Here is a 23,669-nt window from a genome sequence, read left to right as displayed (position 1 = left end):
GAAGTTTTAGAGACCCGGGGCAGAAGTTCAACTCTTCCAATGGAGCAGAAAAAAAAATTAAATTTTCCATCAGGAAGTCTGTTTGGTCTGCAGGCATGGAAGATGCGGTGTGTCTGTAGGATGTAACCATGCCATGGCTTGTTTAGTTTGCATTTTGTCACTGTGTTTTTTCAGGATTGCACAGGGAACTGGCTAGCACAGTGCTTGACGTGAGCTTATCAGCAGCGTGCAGAGTTAACAACTGCAAACAAAACTCCCGATTTCTCAGTAGCATTTCCCAATTTTATGAAGAGTTCCGTGACAAACCCGTGACCACACATGGCGCTGCGCGATGACAGGCTCAAATCAGAGTGAGCAGGGCAGGAGCTAAGGCTTTCCATGGGGGCTTCCCCCTTCCTTTTGCACTGCTTTTAAAGCCTGTAAATAACCTATTCGTGTTGCCCTGATGCTGTGTGAGGTGAGGGGGCCGTTGTCCCTGCCAGCTGCAGCCACCAGATGCCACAGGAGCTGCCCAGGGAGGGCACCCCTGCGGCTCTCCTGGCTGTAAAACCGGCCCCGGGACCGGACCACCGAGCCCTCCTGTCCCCCGGGGCTGTGCCCGTGCGAGGTGCGCGGGTCCCTGAGGCGACCCTGGACACACGCCGCAAAATGGCGGCGGGGCCGGGCCGGGCCGGGCCGTGCCGCCCGTTGCTAGGCAACCGGCGGCCTCCTCGCCTCGCCGGGCCCCGGCGGCCGCCCTACTCTCACCCGCGGTCGGCCGCGCGCTCCCATTGGCTGCCCCCGCGCGGCGCTCGGCTCCCATTGCTCCGCCGCCGCCCGTGCCGCGTCCTCATTGGCGCGCCGCCCTCTGGCCACGCCGCGTCACTTTCTCACACCATTCCCCCCCGCCTCCTCCGGCGGCCCCGGCGCGCTCGGGGGGCGGGCCCCGGGGCGGTGGCGGCGCTCGTGATTGGCTGGCGGGAGCTGCCACTCAGCGCGAGGGCCGGAGCCCGGGCCGCGGGGCCGTTTAAAGGGGCCGCGCGCCGGCTGCCGCCGTTTCCTCTGGCCGGGCGGGCGGCACCGGGCAGCGGGCAGCGGGTACCGGGCAGCGGCAGCCACAGCCACAGCCACAGCCATCGCCTCGCGCAGGTGAGCGGCCGTGGGGCCGGGGGGCGGCCGTGCGCGGCCACGGGGCGAGGCGCCGGTACCGGCACCGGGAGCGCGCGGCCGGTAACGGCCTCACCTCAGGAGTCACCTCAGGAGCGGCCGTGCCCGAGGGGGCCTGAGGGGAAGGCGCGGGGAGCTGGGGGCCGGCCGCTTCTCACGGGTAACCGGTGATGGGAGCAGAGGGAAGGGGCTCAAGCTGCACCGGGGAGGTTCAGGTTGGAAACAGGAGATGTTTATTCCCAGAAGGAGCAGCCAGGCATCAAAATGGGCTGCCCAGGGAGGTGGTGGGGTCCCCGTCCCTGGGGGTGCTTAAGGAAAGGTTGGACGTGGTGCCTGGGGACATGGCTCAGTGGGTGACATTGGTGGTAGGGGGTGGTTGGAGCAGGTGGTCTCGGATCCCTTCCGACCCCAGCGATGCTGTGGCACTGTGAATAAAGGAGGGTGAACGCTGCCGGTTGTTGCGGGAGAACGCGTCTCTGCGTCTGGCAACGCCAAGGGGAAAGTTGTGTCTGGCTGGTGCTGCTCATTCATTCCCTGCGGAGCCCCAAGGGGGTGCGAAACAAAGCAGGTTCCTCGTTGCCTTACAGCGAAGCATCTCCAGCTCTCGGTTTTTAAAAGAAGTAGTGCTTTTGGGTAACGTTTCACTCTAACTATTGGACCAGGGGAACAAAAGGCTGCTTGTCTCAGGGCAGACAACTTCCATCATAACAAGTGACTTTCCGAAGGTGCTACACGTCCCATTTTCTTAAGTGACCAGAGTGGGCGTGTAAAGCAGCGTTGTACACTGTGGTGTAACCTGACAGCCCTGGCTGCTGCTACACCGGACGTATTTGGTGAGAATACATCAGAAATTACCTCCCTTTAGTTGTCTTCCACAAAAAGCTCTTGGGCAAGGGAACTGTGGCAAGCAGCATGTAATTAAATGCTGGTGTTGATCCGCAGGTCCTGTAACTGGCCAGCACTGAAGCAGAGTGCTTTCCTCAGAGCTCACCAATGATGCGAATCCCTCTGGCATACTGAGCTGTGCTCAGAATAAACACCCAATTAAAAGCCATTGTTCTGGGGCTGTGGCATGCCAAGCCCATGATATGCCATCATCTCATCTTGTGTGCTCATATGTAACTTAATTAAAACTGCAATCTCTGCTGCCTGGTAACCAGCGATGGGATGCGTGGCAATGGCACGGAGCTGTGCCGGGGAGGCTCGGGATGGGCGTGAGGAACAATTTCTTTGCCATGAGGGTGGCCGAGCACTGGGACGGGCTTCCTAGGGAGGTGGCTGGTGCCTGTCAGGGACACCTGGATAACAACACCCTCAGCATGCACTCGATAACTTTTGGCTAGCCCTGGCGTGGCCAGGCACTGGGGCTCAGTCATCCTTCTAGGTCCCTTCCAACTGAGATGCTCTGTCCTAAACTTAACCATCGCAGCCTCTTGCCAGCAGGATCGTGCCGGGCTCTGGGGTGTCACCATGACCGTGTCAGCGCCCCCACAGCTGGCTGTGCCATGCAGAGAGAGGAAGGGGTGCCTGTGCCATGGCATGCTGCTCCCCGAGCGGCTTTTTGTCCCTGGGCAGCTCGTGGCTGGCGCTGCTGGCGTTCATTCACCCTCCCCTCCTCACCGACGTGAGGCTGAAATGCAGCTCGGGGGGCTGCGAGCAGCACCCCCAGAAAGCCACGAAGCCCACAGCATGCCTGGGTGCCGCTCTGGGCGTCCTGTCTCTTATTAAAAAACAAATAAATAAAAAAATTAAAGCAGGGATGCGGGCGGGACGCGTGGCGCTGCCCGCAGCAGGGGCACGGGGCCGCCCGGGGTCACGCCGCGCGCGCTCCCGCGGCGCTGGGGACGGGAGCGGGTGCGCGCACGGCGGCCCCCCCCCCCCCCAACTCCTGCGCATGCGCCCTGGCCGTCAGCCGCCGGCCATGGGATTCCGCTGCGTGTGAGGGACGGGAGCGGGGCGGCGGGGACGGGGCGGGACGGGACGGGACGGGAGGAGAAGGGGAAATAAAGGAGGGGAGGGCAGCGGCTGCCCCGCCGTGCGGCACCGGGGGGGTCCCGGTAACCTTGAGGCGGGTACGGGGGGGCGGCCGGCGGCGGCTGAGGGCCCGCCCCGCTGCCCGGGGGAGGAGCGCAGGGCCCGGGGTGCCCCTGGGGCGGGCAGAGCGGAGCCCGGCGTCGCTGTGGCACTTGTGGAGCGCCAAGGTAGAAGCGGGTTGGGAAGGCTGTGGCCTGTGTGTCGGCCGGGTTTATTCCTGAGTTGGGTGGTTCGTGGTCAGCAGCGGTTTGAAAAGCGGTGCAGTGTGCCCAGCCTGCTCCTGTAGGATCGCGGCTCTGCTGGCACGTGGAAATAGGGTAATGGACAGGCTCGTTTCTCAGACGCTGAGCACTGCCATGGGTTTCGCTGCGCTGAAATAATTGATACTTAGTGATCGAGGCTTAAGGTAAATGTACCCGTCTCCAGTGCTGAGAATGAATTTTCAGTTAAAAGAACTTAATACAAAATGTTATACAATTGATAATGACGTTTTCGGTATTCTCAGACCAAAATCTCCAAGACTAGCCTTTTACAAATGAACTCATAAAATACCTAAAAATTATCCTTTTCCGTATACCTGCAGAAATTTAAAGTATATACACAGTAGGTCTCTAGAAACAGATGTGTATAAACGAGTTGTTTTTATGTTTTCCTTTTTTTTCTTTTCTTTCCTTAAAGATCTGCCACAATGCCTGGGTCTCTTCCAGTGAACGTTGAATCCTGTTGGCCTAAAGATGTGGGAATTGTTGCACTAGAAATATATTTTCCCTCTCAGTATGTTGACCAGACAGAGCTGGAGAAGTATGATGGTGTGGATGCCGGCAAGTACACCATTGGGTTAGGCCAGTCGAAGATGGGGTTCTGCTCTGACCGTGAAGATATCAATTCCCTCAGCTTGACTGTGGTTCAGAAGCTTATGGAGAGGAACAGCCTCTCCTATGATTGTATTGGGAGATTAGAAGTTGGAACGGAGACAATAATTGATAAATCCAAATCTGTAAAGACTGTCCTGATGCAACTTTTTGAAGAATCTGGTAATACAGATGTAGAAGGAATCGACACCACGAATGCATGCTATGGAGGCACTGCTGCTCTTTTTAATGCGGTTAATTGGATTGAGTCCAGTTCTTGGGATGGTAAGTTCAGGGTATTTTCCTGCAAATTTACATCATTCTCTGTTGTTGGTTAATCTCTTATAATTACAGTGTCTATGCCTAACTGTATAAAATCCAGAGGATAAACTATATTAATTCTTTCTGAAGTCTTAAACACGCTGGGCATTTGCCACTAGTTAATTGCATGCAGAAGATGACAGCATGGATAATCATCACTGGTCTTTTCCTGCGAAATTCGGTAGCTGACAGGAAAGTGAAATGGTTTGAAGTAACCAAATCCCAAAAGTTGCTGATGGGTAGCAAAATCTAGATTCTTGGCTAACTCACATTGTTACTTCGGTGTTTTTACAGGGCGATATGCACTTGTTGTCGCTGGAGACATTGCTGTGTATGCCGCTGGAAACGCCAGGCCAACAGGGGGAGCTGGTGCTGTTGCTATGCTCATTGGCCCAAATGCTCCTTTGATTTTTGAGAGAGGTGAGTCCTGTGAGAAAACAAACACCATTCAGCCAGATACTCGATCCATTCTGAAGCCTGCCCCCTGTTTCTCTGGGTTGCTGGAGGGCTGGATTAACCCCCACTAATGTCAGAAGGTTGTCTCCTTTTGGCTACCTTGGCCAAGTCCCCCTATAGTACACAGCAAGAACCAATTAGAGGTGCTTCCATCTGTTTTGTACTAGGAGATTCTCCTGTAAAGTTGACAAAGTGTGGGCTAGAACTGAATAACAAAGCACTGCACTCTATTTTCAAGAAGAAATGACTTGTTAATGTGTTTGTGATGCTCAAGCCTACGGTACTTGAGTTGCAGGCAGTTGAGAACTGTGTGAAACATTAGCTAGAAGGGCTTGAAGTGCTAAGAAAACCTGTCTGTCTGGGACCAAATATTCGCTACTTTCCACATTTGTGAAGTGATGTATTCAAACTGACTCACAGAAGCTGAATAGAATAATTTTCAATGTTGTCAAATTCTCTCCATCAGGACTGCGTGGAACCCACATGCAGCATGCCTATGACTTCTATAAGCCAGACATGGTCTCCGAATACCCTGTTGTTGATGGCAAACTGTCTATACAGTGCTACCTCAGTGCGTTAGATCGCTGCTATACTGTCTATCGCAACAAAATCCACGCCCAGTGGCAAAAGGGTATGTAGCCACAAATACTGGAACGTATAATTACACAAACAGCGTGTTTTCAGGTTTTAGCATCCAATCTAAAGACTAGAGTACTGCCTCCCTTTTTGTGCTTGTGTTTTCTGAGGTGGTTGAAATGTTTGCTCTTCCCCCTAAAGAAACACGTTATTTCTGTACTGTTATAACTGAGTATCTGATGATCAATAAGGAGTAGTCTCTTCAGGCTTTTGTTGCGACAATATAAATACCTTGCTTCAGAGTGTGTTGTTTTTCCCTCCCCCAAGGCTCTTAAAAAATATTGAGGTTAATATTTAAATACAAAGTGATGATATTTTATCCTCCCATGTTTAGTAGTTGCTTCACCCCTATTAAGAAGGATAGATTTGAAGATTAAATAGATCAAGCAGAGTATTTCTTATTTCAAAATGCTCAGTAGAAATACTGAGTTTCTGTTAAGCTTATAGCTTTTTCTGCCAGAAGAATAAACATTGCTTAATGGTGCACAAGATCAGGAAGAAATTAATTTTTAAACAGAAGTTTTGTCAGCGTTTTAAATGAGTTTGCCAGGAAGAGTTAGTCTTGAGGTGTTTTTTGTATGCTGACATGTTATGATGACTAAGTCGTGCCATCCCCCTGTTTTACTTTAATAGCTGAAGTGAGTACAAGTAATAAGTTGTGTTACAACTTTTCTGCCAATTCCAGAAGGAACAGACAGACGTTTCACCTTGAATGACTTTGGATTCATGATCTTTCATTCTCCCTACTGTAAACTGGTGCAGAAGAGTGTGGCTAGACTGCTGCTGAATGACTTTCTCAGTGACCAGAACCCAGAGACAGCAAGTGGCATTTTCAGTGGGCTGGAAGCTTTCAGGTGAGAACGATTGCTGTCTTACTTGTTCAGATAGTCTTAATTTGGCAAACAAGCAAGATATTCTTCGTTTTCCTCTACCTATTACTGACCACTTTTTTTTTTTTTCTTGCATTTATTTATTTTTTGTAATAGGGATATAAAACTTGAAGATACATATTTTGACAGAGATGTAGAAAAAGCTTTTATGAAAGCTAGTGCAGAGCTCTTCAATCAGAAAACCAAAGCTTCATTACTTGTGTCCAATCAGAATGGAAATATGTATACCCCTTCAGTCTACGGTTGCCTTGCCTCTCTTCTAGCCCAGTAAGTATAAAATTGGAAAACCAACCTCATAGCTTTTTATATGTAAGCACATAAAATGTTACAAAACTATTCCGCATACACAACTAGTTCAAGTGACAAGTGGATTCAAAGTTTGTGTCAGAAGCTAATCTAAAACACTGCTTACTGCCTTTCTAAGTAGGATCTTACTTGTAAGGTGGTGTACCTTTTCCCAACCTTCTCTCCCCTAACCTCCCCAAAAGACACTGCCATAGTAGGAAACAGAACCAGAATGCTTTCTCTGTTTCCCTGTAATAATAAAAGGAAAGTAATACATGTATTTACTGAACTTTTTTTTTTTTTTTTTTCCCCCATCACTGAGACTTAAAAAAGCATGCTAAATATGAATTAAACCACTCACCTTGGGTCTCTTGTATTGTTACTTTGCATTCCAAGATGTGATGTTTCATTTTAGGCTTTAGGACGCTTAGGAATGAAAATTGGCCACCTTCTAGATGATCATATTCTGGGCATTTCTTTGCTCTTTGTTTTTGCGTAGGCAGCCTTGAAAATCATCTCATAACAGCAGTGTTTGAAATATTGCTCTAAAAAGCCCTCATTTATGCGCATAGCATGCTAAATGTGCCGTTGTAGTTGATACAATCTGATGTCTGCTTTTTCTAAGCTAGCTGCACTTTCTGGTTATTTAAAACTGGCATCTTGACTTAATTCTCAGCATAAAAGATTGTTGTTTGGTTTGCAGGTACTCTCCAGAGCATCTTGCAGGACAGAGAATTAGTGTGTTCTCATATGGCTCTGGTTTTGCTGCTACTCTGTATTCCATCAGAGTTACACAGGATGCCACTCCTGGTGAGTGAAACGAAGAGATGCTAATTAACTCCCTTGCACAGCTCACCTCTAAAAGCTTTGCTACATTACCCATCAGCCTAAGTAAACCTGTAGAACAGTGCTTAATGACAGTAACATTAAAGATGTTCCACCTCCAGGATATGTTTTAAGTAACTCTTTAGGCAAATAGATAATATTTTTCAAATGCTACAAGTGTTTTTCTCAAGTAAATGGGAGTATTAATACCTAACTAGAAACTTTGCTTCTATAATGCAGAATATTTTGAATAGTCTTGCTATGCTAACATGCTAGTGTGCAGCTTTTGGCACTGGTGCAAATGGTACATGATGGGTTTATGTTGTAGGTTCTGCACTGGACAAAATAACTGCCAGCCTTTCTGATCTTAAAACAAGACTTGACTCAAGAAAATGTATTGCACCTGATGTCTTTGTTGAAAACATGAAGATCAGACAGGAAACTCATCACTTGGGTAAGAGCTTCATAAGCGTGTATCATAGAACCGTAATCATAGAATTGCAGAACGGTTTGGGTTGGAAGGGATCTTAAAGGTCATCTGATTCCAGCTCCCCTGCCATGGGCAGGGACACCTCCACTAGGTCAGAATGCCCTGTGCCCTGATCATCTTCATGGCCCTCCTCTGGACTTGCTCCAATAGGTCCATGTTGGTCCATGTCCTTTGTATGTTGGGGGCCCTAGAGCTAAACACAGTACTCTGGTATTCCAGTATTCCTAATCCTACAGCAAAATACTTAATTTGCACAGCTGTAATGATTTGGTTGTGTAACGAAGAGGATGTCCAACTCTTTCTACTTCCTTATAGCTTGTAAAGTGCTTTCCTGTAGCTCGTATTCATTGAAATGAAATGAAATGAAACCAAATGATATAATTTTTCCTGTCTTAGTACTTCTAAACTACAACATGTAAAGGCCAGTGTTGAATCAAACTCTCACCAGGAACCAACTAACAGGATGTGTTTATTTTTTTTTTATTTTTATTTTTGCAGCCAACTATATTCCACAGTGTTCTGTAGAAGATCTCTTTGAGGGAACATGGTACCTTGTGCGTGTGGATGAAAAACACAGAAGAACTTATGCACGACGCCCAATCATGGGTGATGGACCTCTGGAGGCAGGAGTTGAAGTTGTCCACCCAGGCATTGTTCATGAGGTGAACACTGTGCGCTCTTTTAAAGTTTGATGTAAATGGTGGAACGGTTTATGTGGTTGTCTTAGCATGTGCATGTATGGTAAAAGATGAAGGGATTTAACAAATTATTTTAAGTGCTTTGTTAAAATATGTAACATACAAGCCAGAAGTTTAAAAAAAAATAATGGATTTTTTTAAAGTACATTTCATCATAACAAGAATGAAACTGCACAAGAATGAAACAAGAAGAAACTGGCTGTTTTCACATGATCGCTTTGCATGAAGCATGACGGATGTGAATGACTTAAAACCAAGCCGTCCAGTGTAGCATGAATGTTGTTTGAGAGTTGGACTAGCCATGAAGTATTGAATGTACATGAACTAGAAAACTGTATTTAATGTCTTTTTTCCCTTCTTCTTAGCACATCCCAAGCCCTGCTAAGAAAGTGCCAAGAATCCCTGCAACAACAGAATCTGAAGGCGTTACTGTTGCCATTTCCAATGGGGAGCATTAAGATACCTCTGTGAGGTGGGGAATGGAAAAGGTGTGAGGGTAGGGTGAAAGAAAGGATTACAGTAGTACTGAAGTTGCATTGTACAGTAGTACTTACTTGGGGATGAAAAACCTTCAAACTCCTTGAAAGGATTTGTCTTAATGCAGTGTACTGATATTTATAGTATTTTCAGGACACTAAAATCATTAATATACTGGAGATAATAGGACTTGCTAGGGGCTTTGTGGATTCTTTAACATGTCTGAATTTTTTTAATTGCTGAGTAGTAGCTGCAGTCTATTACAAGGTCTTTATACATAGGAAAAAAAAGTGAATCTTCTGCTTGCTTCTTCCACGTAAAATGGCTTGAAACCTACACTTAAATTCTACTTGTATGCAAAAGTGCGTGGCAAAATAGTCCAAGCTTTTAATGTTAGGGTTCTCAGTGCCTTGACAGTAAGCAGTCAGTCTTCTGAATTCTGCACTTCTCTTGCCCTTTATCACCTTCCCTTTCTTCTCCCAGTCTACCTCTCCTCACCCCCTTTGCTTTGGAAAAGATACAGAACCAAGTAATGTTCATCACTGGAATAAAATCACTCTCCCCTATCAAAATAGTGGATCAAGGACCACAAGGCTGACAGTAACTAACAATGTTAGTTACCATGAGGTTCCACCTAAAACCCACTTTGTGCATTTTTTTTACCTGCCTTATAAATCACATTAGCCTGGGAGGACAGAGGAATGACAAGGGAGGTAGACTGTTGTTCTTCTAAAGAACAAAAAGAGGTATATTTCTTGGACTTACTGATTTGGCACTTTTCAGGATTATTTAACTATAACAAGTATTTAAAGCAGCAGAATTTTCAAATAAAACTTTTAGACATTATGGAGCTGTTTTAATTGGCAAACTAAGAAAGGGAGGAGGATCATTTTGTCTGGAACTCTGGCCTCTCACTGTTCTTTATATAATACATTTCTAAGAGACTATTTCTAACTTTGGATTTGGCTTTGTACTTTGAAGTCCTTCTCACTATTGGTGATGTCCTAGGAGTGGGGTCTTTTCTTTCTTTTTTTTTTTTTTTTTCCCCCAGTATGCAAGCTATCCATTTTTGCAAGTGGTAGATACACAGTTCTAATGGGGATTCCATTCTGGTAGCTTTTTAAAGCCCAGATTGGTAATGAACTATGACATGAGCCTTGTAAGCTTGTATTATATATTTAATTGAGCTAATGTACAGAATGATGTTTTGTTGAATTTTATTTCTTTGCTAATTCTGCAAAGCTACACTATCTCATATAAAGTAGCAAGAAATGATTCATCTGTTTAAATCATGATCTTTTTTTGTGTAACAAAGTGTTTGTATTATCTGTCACTCAGTAGGATTTGGTAACTTGCTGTATTTGTACAGTCAAGCCTTGGTGAAATAGATGTTTATTATAAATTGATGGATACTAATCTGTTTGTTCTGCTGAAAGTTACGGAGCAATGATGCATGAAGATAGTGTTTGCAAGCATTTTGGTTTAGGTTGCCCTCATGAAACTTGTATTGGCACCAGAAAAAAAATTGCCATGGAACAAAGTCCATTGCTGGCAGTGGACAAGCCAAGAATTGAGCTACTGGCGCAGAAAGTTAACCACAGACCCTCACTGTCTGTGTGGCTGATCCTTTATTAAAATAAAGTTTGAGATATTTGAAACCTGCTGGAGTAGTGCTGACTTGTTGGGTTTTCAGGATGCCTTTTATCTTTAACAGGAAAGGGGAAACTGACCTTGTGAAAACCCAGAGTGTGGGGGTCGCAAGCTGTGTGGGCCTCCTGGATCTTTCTCCTTGATATCATTCCATTACACAAATGGAAAGAAAGGGTTGTCGAGGCTGGTGGGAAATCACTATTTTAGGGCTGTGTTTCAAGATAACTTAAATGCTTTTGTATGGAAACTTTTTGTAGTGGAGGAATTCATTCCCAGCTTATATAATACAACCAATATTATTACTATCTTAGGAACAACGGTATCGCTTTATCTCCTCCTCACATACACAGTGAAAGGGGATCAGTACTTGCTTTGTGCTTACCTGGATCGTGTTGAGCACAGTTTTCCATGGGTGGCTTTTCAGAGTCATTCTGTTGCTCATTTATATTAATTACTCTTTTCAAGGTCAACGGATCATCTCATTGGTCCTAATAATAGATAAGGCATCCTGCCTTTAAATTTGAGGACACCAGCTGTACCTCTCCAAACCTTGCATTGGTTTACCTGTCTTAACTAAAACCATACAGGCTCTGCCTGTCAGCATGGGCATTTCAGCTGTGTGTGTTCAAGAGGACAGCTAGTACCCATTTACATCGGAGCTGCTGGTTTTGCTGATCAAAATGCCTGATTAAAGCTGAAGGTAGGAGTACCTACGTCTTGGTGACACTCAGAAAAATTGGAATTGTCTGGTTTCCAACTTAATGAATATCAAAATCATTTTTTCACCAGCCTCTGTTGCCAAACTACTATGGCAGAAATTAGTACAAGCCTGAAATACTCAGTGTGAAAACACACCTTAGTATCCACAGTGCTCAGCTTACCCTGGGATGCCCAATGCTAAAGTGAGAATTTAAAAGTACTTGAGTTTTGGAGTATGCTTATGTTTGTTTCTTTATTGGAGCACAACTGGGTTCTAAACGGCTGTAGACTGTGAGAACCATACAAATACTGGAACATGTCAGAAGGTTAGATGGCAGCCCAACCAGTTACGCACTGAAAATTGCAGCCACATGTGCAGGGTTAGAGTAGCATATCTGAATTTGCCTTTCTGAATTTGACAAATCAAGAACCATCGTCAACAACAGCCTCGTCCTTTCTATAATTATTTTTTTTTCTTTTTTAAAGCTCTAATTACATTTTATGTTTAATTTGCTGAATAATTTTTAAGAAGATGATTTTTTTTTTTTTTTTTTTTATAAGAATTTACAGTTGTTTGCAGATTGACTGTTCTCTGTGAAAACTGTTCTGATCTGCAGTGGTAGAGTTGTGTCAAGCTAAGGTAATTTTTTGAGAAGTCAATTGTAATGTGTGTGCTTAGAGATCTCCCAGGCATCTTAAGGGCAGTAGTATTTGATCTTTATTAAAAGATCACTCCTGCTATTTATCCCATGCCTATTTTACCTGAGTTCTTGCACTGGCTAGACCATGTCTCTGCAGCAAAGGGAAAACCAAGCGCATTAGAGCTCTGCATTTGAGCACTTGAAGTTTGAACTGAGAAATACAAAGGAGATGAGGCATATTTGGTTTACTTAAAAGTTACAAAAAATGTTAACACCAAATCTTGTGAAAAGTGAATAAAACCCTTTGTTAAGTGTGCAGAGTGTGCCCGCAGTGCAGTTTACAAAATAGAACACAGCTTCGATGTGTACTTTATCCCACTGTAAGAGTTGATTCCTTTCTTGAAGTCTTGTTCTTTAGGATCTGGACAGGACATTATAGGGACGCATTCAAGCGCCCTTTTCTTCTGTACTTTGTGTAAAACAATTCTGTAGACGCCTGTTATTGAGCTGCGCGCATCTCTTCCCCGGTTATTTTGAATGTGTTCTTCTGTGATTCCCAGATCTTTAAGAGTGTTTTTCACTTCAATTTCTTCCTCTTTGAGCGTACTGATCTCAGACAAATACTTTGGATCCAGTTTAAATGGCTGTAAAGGCTTAGGGTATTGTATCCCCTGCATCCATTCACTGTTCATAATAAGTTTGACAGAGTATCGTTCTGTTGGTACTGGCTGAAGGACTCCTTTTATCAGTTTCTGGCAAGGCTCTGAGAGGGAGGCAGGCAAGCTGTATGTCCCTTCAAGAATGCACTTTTTCAGTTTGGCCACTGTATCTGCTCGAAATGGCATGATACCTGTCATCATGAAGTACAACAGGATTCCTAGCGCCCAGATGTCGACATAAACGCCGACGTAGTTTTCATCTCGGAAGAGTTCAGGGGCAGCATAAGGAGGGGAACCGCAGAAAGTATTTAAAGTTTCATCTCTTTTACTGATGGTGCTGAATCCAAAGTCTCCCACCTTAACACAGGTGTTACTGGTGTAGAAAACGTTTTCTGCTTTTAAGTCCCGGTGAATGATATTATTCTCATGCTATAGAACAAGAAGAAAATACAGTATTAGCTTGTTCATAGGGAAGTTCCCAAGTGACTACCCCCTATCATTGATTAATTGCCACACAGGGGAAAGAATTGCCTATCTCAGACAAAGTGAGAAGTATGCATTACTAGCAAATTGAAAAGCTAAAATTGTTAACTAAGTCTAACAATTCTCTACTGCTAAGGAAGCAGCACAGTACCTGGAGGAGACGGAAAGAAGGATGTCATTTTAGAAAATTTGTCAACAAGAGATTGCTGTCCTTAAAAATATTTTTATTAAGTAGATTTGTGATGGCATTGTGGCTATCCCTGCATGTATAGATACCTTCATGTGCAAAATGTTTTATTTTTTCAGGGTTCAGAACACTTTTGAAATTACTACATTTCTGTAACGATGTAAGTAACAAAAACAATTTATTTTTAAATGATGCCATTTTTGCATCTGTTCTGAGCACACGGACTTGTGAACAGAAAGCTTGTAGTTCATGAAGATCATAAAGGGAATGTGAACAGACAAAATAAGAAAGCTGCTATAATTCTGTTGTGTGATCCAATATCCTGTGAATAACTGGTCATGGCAAGAGAAAAGGATCACAAACTTGTGCCTTGGAATATTTCACACCCTTATAGGACACTGAGTTCAGTGGTGTCTTCTAGTTTTAGAAATCTATAGTAAATAGACTGCAACTTGTACCTTTTTTCATCAGAAATGCCAGTAGCTGCCAAGCACTCAAATCGAATTTGCTCTGCTGAGTGGACACAGACCTGTCTTGATTAGGTAAGGGCTTAACTTCATCGCTGAAATAACTAGGAAGAATGGAAGTGCTTTTTGCTCTTTACCCTTAGAGGTGAGAAGCTGCACATGGATCTGGAGGCAATAGGGAAATCCTTCAATATCCCCTTCTGTGTCCCACACTTCTAAAACTGTCATTAGTAACAACCAGGGGATCCTCAGTCCTCATCTATGAGGGATGAGATGGGATACAGGTATCCTGAATTTAATAGATTAGCAAAAGTAACATGTTTTTAGCAGAAGATTGTGTGCATGAGTGAAGAGGTTGGCCAAGTTGGTAGTCTGGGTTTAATGCTAAGAAATAGATGTGATCTTTAAAGTAAGGTCTGGTGTCTTTGGATAAGGTGTTGAAGCTAATCCATCATTTAAAGAACATCTCATCATTCTGTCAAAATACATTTTAAAAAAAGACATATTCTTTATATATTCTGTAAGCAGTTTGCAGCATGTTTTTAGATGCCTGACCTGGAAATAAATACCCTTGCCTGTGATGACTTGGCTTTCAAAGCCCAAGCGAGTTACGTGGCAGGAGAGGAGGCACCAGAGGGCACCCTGTGCCAACCTTAACAAGTCTTAGGTTTACTTCTCAAATACAGAAGAGTTTTCTATTGTTTTTGTGCTGTAGTTACTAAGCAAGGTTCCGAGGAGGTTGTACTGGGAGTAGTTAATTACCCTCTTCTGCCCTTGTAGGATGCTTTGTGTTCTACAAATTGCATCATTCTAAATCCAGTTGCAGTAATGAAGACTAGGCAAGAGGAAGTGACTTGCTAGGGGTTAAGATCACAGATTATACCTAAGTGAGGACCAGGAATTAACTGTCTTAATTGCCAGTCTCCCACATTCATTAATAAGCAAGTTGGGTGTTTGCAATACCTAGCACACTTTCTCTGGAATGCTTTCTGCCTGCAGAAGAGTGATGCTAAGTTTTGAAATATCTGGAGGGAAGAAACTGAGCTTTGTTACATGGTACCTACGGCAACATAGGAGAATGCTGTTACTAAATACATGGTTCTACCCACCAAATGCTCTTATTTCATTTTCCTCCCAAAAGCTGTCAACAGAGGGGCAATAACTTGGGGTGGATGTGAAAGTTCTCTTGGGTATATTTCATAGAATCACAGAATATCCTGAGTTGGAAGGGACCCTAAAGGATCATCAAACCCCACTCCTGGCTCCACACAGGACTACACCAAAGTCAGACCCCGTGTCTGAGAGCACTGTCCAAACACTTCTTGAACTCTGTCAGGCTCGGTGCCATGCCCACTGCCCTGGGGAGCCTGTCCCATTGCCTGACCACCCTCTGGGTGCAGAACCTTTCCCTAAGCCCCAGCCTGACCCTCCCCTGTCCCAGCTCCATGCCGTTCCCTCGGGTCCTGTCGCTGTCCCCAGAGAGCAGAGCTCAGCGCCTGCCCCTCCGCTCCCCTTGTGAAGGAGCTGCAGGCTGCCATGAGGCCTCCCCTCAGCCTGCTCTGCTCTCGGCTGAGCAAACCAAGGGACCTCAGCTGCTCCTCAAGCATCTTGTCCTTCAGATCCTTCACCTTCTCCATAGCCCTTGTTTGGATGCTTTCTAATAGTTTTCTGTCGTTCTTATATTGTGGTGTCCCAAACCACACGCAGTTCTGGAGGCAGCACAGAGCAGGACAATCCCTTCCCTTAACCAGCTAGCAGTGACATGCCTGATGTACCCCAGGGTACAGCTGGCCCTCCTGGCTGCCAGGGTATACAGAACTTTAGGACAGCTCTTCTCTAGTTTGTTTTTTTTTTTTTTGCTGTTCAGAGATACAGGCCTGAAATATTGGTAACAGTAAACCTACTACTTGGAAAAACAAAAGGTATATCCACAAATTCTGCCAAGTAGTAAGGAACAGCGTGCCTGTGGAAGAGCAACTTACCATGTGCTTCACAGCAGAGACAATCTGGGAGAAGATAATTTTACACTCTGTTTCTAATAGCTTCCCTTCTGTAGTGATTTTAGTGAAGAGCTCCCCACCTCCTGCATACTCCATCACCAGGTGCAGTTTTGAGAGCGTCTCCACCACTTCATACAGTCTGATGATATTTGGGTGGTGCAGTTTTTCCATGTTGGATATCTCACGAGACAGCAAACGTTGAGTCTTCTGGTCTAGTTTTGTCTTGTCCAAAATCTTAATAGCTACTTTCTCTGAAAAGAAAAATGCTTTTCCGTGTTAACCCAACAAGTGCAAACGGTAACACTCTGTGTGTACAATAGTGTTTGGTTATGTAACTGCAGTGAAATTTCGCCTATGATGAATACAAGATAAGCTACAGCAGCCTCCTAAGCCCTGTCATCCTTCACACACACCCATGTTCCTTTCTGATCTCCAGCATCCTACTCACAGCTGGTATAGCTAGAGGCTGGGAGCGTACTGCAAGTGCTAATCAAATCATCTGCTGTGTTCCATGGCTATCAAGCTAGTATGTGTCTGATAACCACAATTACATCATCTATGTCAGGTGCCTAACCTAGGCGTTGCAGCTTTCAGAACAGAAGTCTGGCCCCAAGTCAGAGAGATGGGAAGCTGGTATTGCTGCTCTCTGCTGCCTGGAAAGAAGTGGGCAGCTGCGAGTCTCATCCTGGTGTTACAGTGACCAGTGGGTATGCTGCCTTCCTGGGACACAGACTGATCCTGCAAAGCCCCTAAGACTGGGTGGATAATGTGTCTCCCTCCTCAGCTTGCTGCTCACTATGATGTTAAAGTCTGTGCTCTCGCTTTTCGATATTAGCTCAGTGCTGTTCAGATGAATTAGGTGTGTTACGCACAAGAGCCTGATTCTTCCAGACTAATGGAGGTGTTGAATTTAGGTGGCTTGTTTCATAGCTGACACAATACTCAGAGGTAATTTAGGGACTTTGAATATAGCCCTGCAAGCTTGTAACAGAAAGATGTGTTTAAGTTGGTGTGACTTACAGAACGGTGGCCTAATGTCTTATCCCATATCCCCACAAATTCTCAGTTACCAAAATCAGTGTTGCAGAGGTTTGTCTTTCTCAGGATAGCTGAGCCAGTTTTTCCAACGTGTTCATGCATGAGTAGTTCTTGGTACTGCACAGAATACAGGAAAAGTACAATTTTATGTCTGTATACCACAGTGGGCCATGAATTCACACCACAGATAGACTTTACACTAGGGAAGTAAACAAAACAGTGAAGTAGAGTAAACTGCAGGGATCCTGTAAGACAGCAAACGTGTCTTGTGCTGTCCTGGTAATGCAAAGCCGTGGTTAAGTTCTGTGTGTTTCTGGAGCTTATCTTCAGTGAAGCCGGGGTCACAAAACACTCATACACATACGCAGCTGCACTGTATCAACAGGGAAGCTCCAACAGATCAATCAGAATTGCCCTTAGGTTTCTGTCTTAAACGGGTGGGCCATGCCTCTCGCAGTTGGTACCTGAAGGATTACTCTGGTTACGATAGGTTTACAGTGCCTTTGTGTAACTTAGCAAGACAGCAAAATTAAACTGGAGCAGGGCAGGTAAAACAACTGTCTGTTCTTGGAAAGAAGCACTTCTAGCCGACCATTCACAGATTTAGACTAATAACTTTTATTGAATCTTTTAGAAAAGAACTTCACCTTGCTTTCTAGCACACAGGGGCAAATAAAAAAAAAAATCTGTATTGCTTATTTGTTGCTTTAAGAGAAGAGTGACAAGGAAGGAAAACAAAAAATGTTTTAGAATCCTCTTCTTACACCACCACGTATCAGGACCAAGGTCATTTAAATCTACATCATTGCATTTATGTATGCGTGATATTTAAGAAAACCAGATGGCCTCAATTGTAAAACAAAACAAAACAAAACAAAACAAAAAAACTTATTTTCCTTCTTAAACTGCCTCAAAAACAAACAAGCAAAAAACAAAAAAACAAACAAGAAAAACAAAACAGAACAAAAAACCAAACTTGGTTTACAAATCATCTATTATCCTTGCATGGTAGCAGTTCAAACAGAAGGGCATTTTCAGTAGGCAATTTATTTACCAAAATTAAATTAAAAAAAAATTAAATACTTATACTATTTAAATAAAAAAATACTATTTAAATAAAAAAAAATAAATACTGAAATTAATTAGCAAAAGATTTTGATTGATCATATGCAGGGTATATTGAGGTTTTGAAAAGACCTATCTGAAATCTCAGTGAAGAACAGAGATTAAACGAAGGTTGAGAAATTATTTCAGGAAGAAGTGGTGTATGCTATGCTGGCAAAAGGAAACAAAAACAGAACTGACCTGAAATAGCTTAAAAACAAAGTAGGTGACTGGCTAGTCCTGCCCTTGCAATTGCTGCTTCACAGCAGACAAACTTTTTAACAGCTGTAAGTTTGGGGTGTTCTCAGTTGTATACATTCAGCTCTGCTCTCATACATGTGAAATAAAGATCACAGAGCGATTAGGAATCTAACTGTCCTCAACAAGCAACTCAGCAGGCATCTGGAGAAAATCCCTGCCAAAATTCAGGTTAATAACATGGGCAAGGCTCCTAAAAAAAAAAAAAAAAAAAGCACAAAAGATTTTCCTGCATCTGCTAAGCAAGCAAGACAACCCTTGTGAGAGAAACAAGGTTCTTCGTCAAGTACAGTCCTGCAGTTTTTTCCTGTCTTGGAAACTTTTCTAGGTATCCTGCTGGAACAGAACTCACAGGCTACAGAACAGCACACGTGTAACTACTTGCTACAGAAGCTGATTTTAGTAAAGAACAAAATGGTTTCCTTTCCCAATATGGGGTGAACTGTCAGGAGGAGGAAGATGCTTGGAACCTGCCACTGCAACAATTTCTGAACACCTGAATGTTCCCCCGCCAAATACACATGCCTGTCCCTACCTCAGGAACCCAAACAGCAGTCTTAATAATGAAGCCTGTTTAATTTACATCTCAACCAAGAAAAAGACTTGTACTCATTAGCACTGTGCGGACACATCAGCTCATTAACAACACAACAGTGCACAGCTGTTGGAAAAAAATAACTCCTCTTCCAAAGGGTGTGCATGTGTGCGTGCCTGTGCACGGGTGTGTGCATGCACACGTTCCTGGTCTCCCATCCCTACAGTGTATTCTGTGAGGACACTTGGATGTGCACAAGTCGATGGGGCCGGATGGGATCCACCCAAGGGTACTGAGGGAACTGGCAGAGGAGCTGGCCAAGCCACTGTCCATCATTTATCAGCAGTCCTGGCTATCGGGGGAGGTCCCAGTTGACTGGCGGCTAGCAAACGTGACGCCCATCTACAAGAAGGGCCGGAGGGCAGACCCGGGAAACTACAGGCCTGTCAGTTTGACCTCAGTGCCAGGGAAGCTCATGGAGCAGATCCTCCTGAGAGTCATCATGCAGCACTTGCAGGGCAAGCAGGCGATCAGGCCCAGTCAGCATGGCTTTATGAAAGGCAGGTCCTGCTTGACGAACCTGATCTCCTTCTATGACAAAGTGACGCGCTGTGTGGACGAGGGAAAGGCTGTGGATGTGGTCTACCTTGACTTCAGCAAGGCTTTTGACACCGTCTCCCACAGCATTCTCCTCAAGAAACTGGCTGCTCTTGGCTTGGACTGGTGCACACTTCGTTGGGTTAGAAACTGGCTGGATAGCCGGGCCCAAAGAGTTGTGGTAAATGGAGTCAAGTCCAGTTGGAGGCCAGTCACTAGTGGCGTCCCCCAGGGCTCGGTGCTGGGGCCGGTCCTCTTTAATATCTTCATCGATGATCTGGACGAGGGCATCGAGTGCACCCTCAGTAAGTTTGCAGATGACACCAAGTTAGGTGCGTGTGTCGATCTGCTTGAGGGTAGGAAAGCTCTGCAGGAGGATCTGGATAGGCTGCACCGATGGGCTGAGGTCAACTGCATGAAGTTCAACAAGGCCAAGTGTCGGGTCCTGCACCTGGGGCGCAATAACCCCAAGCAGAGCTACAGGCTGGGAGAGGAATGGTTGGAGAGCTGCCAGGCAGAGAAGGACCTGGGAGTGATGGTGGATAGTCGGCTGAATATGAGCCAGCAGTGTGCTCAGGTGGCCAAGAAGGCCAACGGCATCCTGGCTTGTATCAGGAACAGTGTGACCAGCAGGGCTAGGGAGGTGATCGTCCCCCTGTACTCAGCTCTGGTGAGGCCGCACCTCGAGTACTGTGTTCAGTTTTGGGCCCCTCGCTACAAGAAGGACATGGAGGTGCTTGAGCGGGTGCAGAGAAGGGCGACGAAGCTGGTGAGAGGCCTGGAGAACAAGTCCTACGAGGAGCGGCTGAGGGAGCTGGGCTTGTTCAGCCTGGAGAAGAGGAGGCTCAGGGGCGACCTTATCGCTCTCTATAGGTACCTTAAAGGAGGCTGTAGCGAGGTGGGGGTTGGTCTGTTCTCCCACGTGCCTGGTGACAGGACGAGGGGGAATGGGCTTAAGTTGAGCCAGGGGAGTTTTAGGTTAGATATTAGGAAGAACTTCTTCACTGAAAGGGTTGTGAGGCACTGGAACAGGCTGCCCAGGGAAGTGGTGGAGTCACCATCCCTGGAAGTCTTCAAAAGACGTTTAGATGTAGAGCTTAGGGAAATGGTTTAGTGGGGACTGTTAGCGTTAGGTCAGAGGTTGGACTCGATGATCTTGAGGTCTCTTCCAGCCTGGAAATTCTGTGATTCTGTGATTCTGTGACAAATGAGCTCGCAGGCAGAGATGAGCAAGAAGGGTATTTCCCCATCATCCCTTCTTCCTCAAGAGCACTGCAAACTTAGTATCAAAAAATTAAATCTTTGCCCAGTGAACATTATAACCCAAAAAGCTACTAACAACAAAAGAAAAATAATTTTAGAGATTTCTGGTGAAAAGCAAGCTTCTCAAGGGAGAAAAAAGAAATGTCTTCAGTTTTGGTATTTAGTTTGCTCAATCTCACTCTGCTCACTGAAGTTCAGAAATTTCCAATCAGCCCTACACACATTCTAAAGCAACCTAAGTTCAACAGGTGAAAGGTTTATCCAGCTCCGATTTATCTTTCCATCAGTGTTCCTCCTGTGCACGGTGCAGGAGCAGCATTTCCGTCAGCAGCAGGCAGAAGCAGCTTTCTCAGGAAGGAAAAAAATCACTGAGCATAAACCAAACAACTCGCTATGGGCCAAGTACAATGGTGATGCCTCCCTGAAAAAAGCAAACCAAAAAAAGCCACACCCAGATAAACCAACCCTTAGCCTTAAGCAGGCTTGAATTTTGGGGAAAAAATACCACCAGTTGTCCACTTTGCTCCCAGTGCAACAAGAGTATTGTAACTGGGCTAAACGTGAGCTTCCAGACCTCTGCATCTTGCCTGAAGGAGGTGGTCAGCAAAAATAACAACTGATAACAAGGAATGAGGGCTTTGGGGAATACCTTGTTCTCTCAGCCTTAAGGTGATGCAGGGAAGGAGAAACAATTGAATTGAAAAGGAAAGACAGAACAGAAGATATTAATGTACATGGGGAAAACGAGAACAGTTTCTAATATTGTCACTGCAGAATAAACTGGGTAGCTGAAGACAAGTTCTGAGTTATACCTGTAACTGAAATGTTTGCTGCAGCTACCTTGCTTTTCTAGCTCCCCCAAGAAGCAGCTTATGCAGTGCATTTCTGTACTTAGAAAAACAATTGGCAGTTCAACACAGCTTTCTATCCAGGTTTGGCTGTAGCAAAGCTTGTCCTCCTGCGTCTGCTCAGCCCGCACCTACATACCCTGTCCCAGCTTCCTATATGAATGCACTACCTGCAAAAGTCAGCAAAAACAACACTTCTCACCAAAACTACTGTTACTGAGTGAAAGCCTCAGCCATGCCAGTAAATTTTGCTGTGAAACAATGGAAGCCTTGCTCAGTGGGGCTGGGGGCAGCCCTGAGCCGGGCAGGGCTGACAGCAGGAGGAGTGTTTGCAGGAAGGAGGTGCGGCACTGTGAGGATAACTCCCCCAAATGCACAGACAACTTCGCCACTCTGATAAAATGTTTCTGTCTGCCTGTCATGGATAAAGGCTGCTCCAAGCTAAGCGTTCACCCCTGTGCCTGCTTACAGAGCCACACAACCAAAAAGGCACGTACAACCTGCATGTGTATTTAAGGCTCAGGCAGCATCTTCTTCCCGAAAAGGCCCATCTGTGTACACACAGAACTAGGGCGCACAGAAACCACGACCCACACAGCAGTGCCTACCTTTGGTCAGGGAATGAATTCCAAGTTTCACCTGTGAGAAATTCCCACTTCCTATTTCTCCTCTGACTCGATAGAAGCCAATTCTCTTTCCCAAGGTTAATTCTTTCACCACTTTTTCATTCTGGGACATATCCTGCATCAGTTTCTCAAATGGGGTCAGCCTCTGCTGGCTGCCCTCTTCGTCTCCTCCACAGCACTCCTCACGCCCGTAGTCCTCTCCGCTGTCCTCACGATTCCACCTGGCATAGCGGTGTTTCCCAAGACCTCCTCCATTCACATATCCTGTTGTCATAGTCTGTAGGGTGATCACTTCCCCATTTAACAAAACGCCTCAATAAGCAGTTTAATGAAGTGAAATAATTCTCATGAATATACAATCCCACATGTAATAGACATGGTGACAAACAGAAGGAAAAAAAAAAAAAAAAAAAAAAGCTGCTTATCAAAAGTCCAAAGACGAGTCTGGAAATACCTTAAAAACAAATCATCTGTAGTTACATGTTGCAATTTTGTCCAAAACTGGGGACAAAAATTGAAGCTATTTATGTCCATCTCCCACTAACAGATTTACCATGTCAGGATCTCCCATCTACAAGGTAAAAGAGGCTTTGCAATTAAAACAGTAAGCTTTGTGCACAACAGTGGCGAGTTGCTCACGTTCTATATAGTACCTTTGACACAAATGCAAAATATTTGACACAAATTTTCAGGCTTTAGCTCGCTGCTTTGAAAACTAACTTGATAGAAAAAGGTCAAACAAATAGCTGATTAACTGCCCTGAATAAACCCAGATGCTTCCAGTTCATTTTGAATAGCTGACCTTAAGAGCGTAGCTCTTGACTCTGGTACCAGTCCAAAAGCTGAACGCAGGGTTTTATTTTGATTCATTCTTCAGCCTGCGAGCTTGTCACCGTGCCTTGGAAATGACTGCCTCGAAACCTTGCTGTAAATAGGCTGTTGCTCCTCTGTTTCCTTCCCATTGCTGGTTTAACAAAGCAACTGATCTTGGAAGATGACAGGAGAAGCATAATCTGTGCACCAGGCAAAAGAAATGCTGCGCCTCAGTATCACCGGAGTCACATGGCAGGACAATACAGGATTAGGTAACTGCAATGTCACTTTAACCCGCCTTTATTTAGATGAGCTTTCTTTAACGCCTTGAGCCTTCTCAAATTTTTGCCAGACGCATGGTGTTCCTAAGCAGACAGATGAAGAAAGTCATTAAAACCTTTACATAACAGCCATGCACCTCACTGAACGACAGCACACCGTGCATCATTTTACCAGTTTAACTCAATTTGTTTGGCAGCACACGTAAAGATGCCCTTACCCTGAATGCACAAGCCACCACTTATCTTTAAAACAGTACAGCATTTTTTTCTCCTTTACCCTTGAAAAATAGGAGTTGATCAGCAATTGCTAATCATGCAAACACATCCTTTTGGGGTAGGGAGCTGGGCCTGACGGCTCTGCAGCACTGCCAGCAGTGGCAAAGCTTGCCTCTCCTGCTCCCAGCCTCCAGC

At 45.0% G+C, this 23,669-nt stretch overlaps 2 protein-coding genes across 4 annotated transcripts; one reads left to right on the top strand and one right to left on the bottom strand.

Annotated features, from left to right (window-relative positions):
• Positions 1-998: 998 nt before the first annotated feature.
• On the top strand, positions 999-10,767 carry HMGCS1 (3-hydroxy-3-methylglutaryl-CoA synthase 1). Its single transcript, XM_082782652.1, has 10 exons — positions 999-1,128; positions 3,859-4,316; positions 4,647-4,772; positions 5,275-5,439; positions 6,130-6,298; positions 6,431-6,601; positions 7,323-7,429; positions 7,773-7,898; positions 8,433-8,596; positions 8,998-10,767. Exons 2-10 carry the CDS (start codon positions 3,869-3,871, stop codon positions 9,088-9,090), a joined length of 1,569 nt encoding a protein of 522 aa, XP_082638778.1. The 5' UTR covers positions 999-1,128; positions 3,859-3,868; the 3' UTR covers positions 9,091-10,767.
• A 137-nt stretch (positions 10,768-10,904) lies between these two features.
• Positions 10,905-23,468, bottom strand: NIM1K (NIM1 serine/threonine protein kinase). Of its 3 annotated transcripts, none has more exons than XM_082782656.1 (4): positions 22,967-23,468; positions 22,147-22,385; positions 15,878-16,146; positions 10,905-13,187 (listed from the first exon to the last, which is right to left on the bottom strand). In XM_082782656.1, exons 1-4 carry the CDS (start codon positions 23,032-23,034, stop codon positions 12,438-12,440), a joined length of 1,326 nt encoding a protein of 441 aa, XP_082638782.1. In that variant the 5' UTR covers positions 23,035-23,468; the 3' UTR covers positions 10,905-12,437. The 3 variants fall into 3 exon arrangements, with proteins under 3 accessions (XP_082638782.1, XP_082638781.1, XP_082638780.1); XM_082782655.1 differs by lacking the exon at positions 22,967-23,468 and adding an exon at positions 16,966-17,050 and having other exon boundaries at positions 22,147-22,277; XM_082782654.1 differs by lacking the exon at positions 22,967-23,468 and having other exon boundaries at positions 22,147-22,896.
• Positions 23,469-23,669: the final 201 nt, after the last annotated feature.

This window comes from Aythya marila, assembly GCF_965140915.1.
Source record: "Aythya marila genome assembly, chromosome: Z".
Taxonomy (NCBI): Eukaryota; Metazoa; Chordata; class Aves; order Anseriformes; family Anatidae; genus Aythya; species Aythya marila.
Note: the sequence above shows the minus strand (reverse complement) of the source record. Positions and strands in the feature narration are given on the sequence as shown.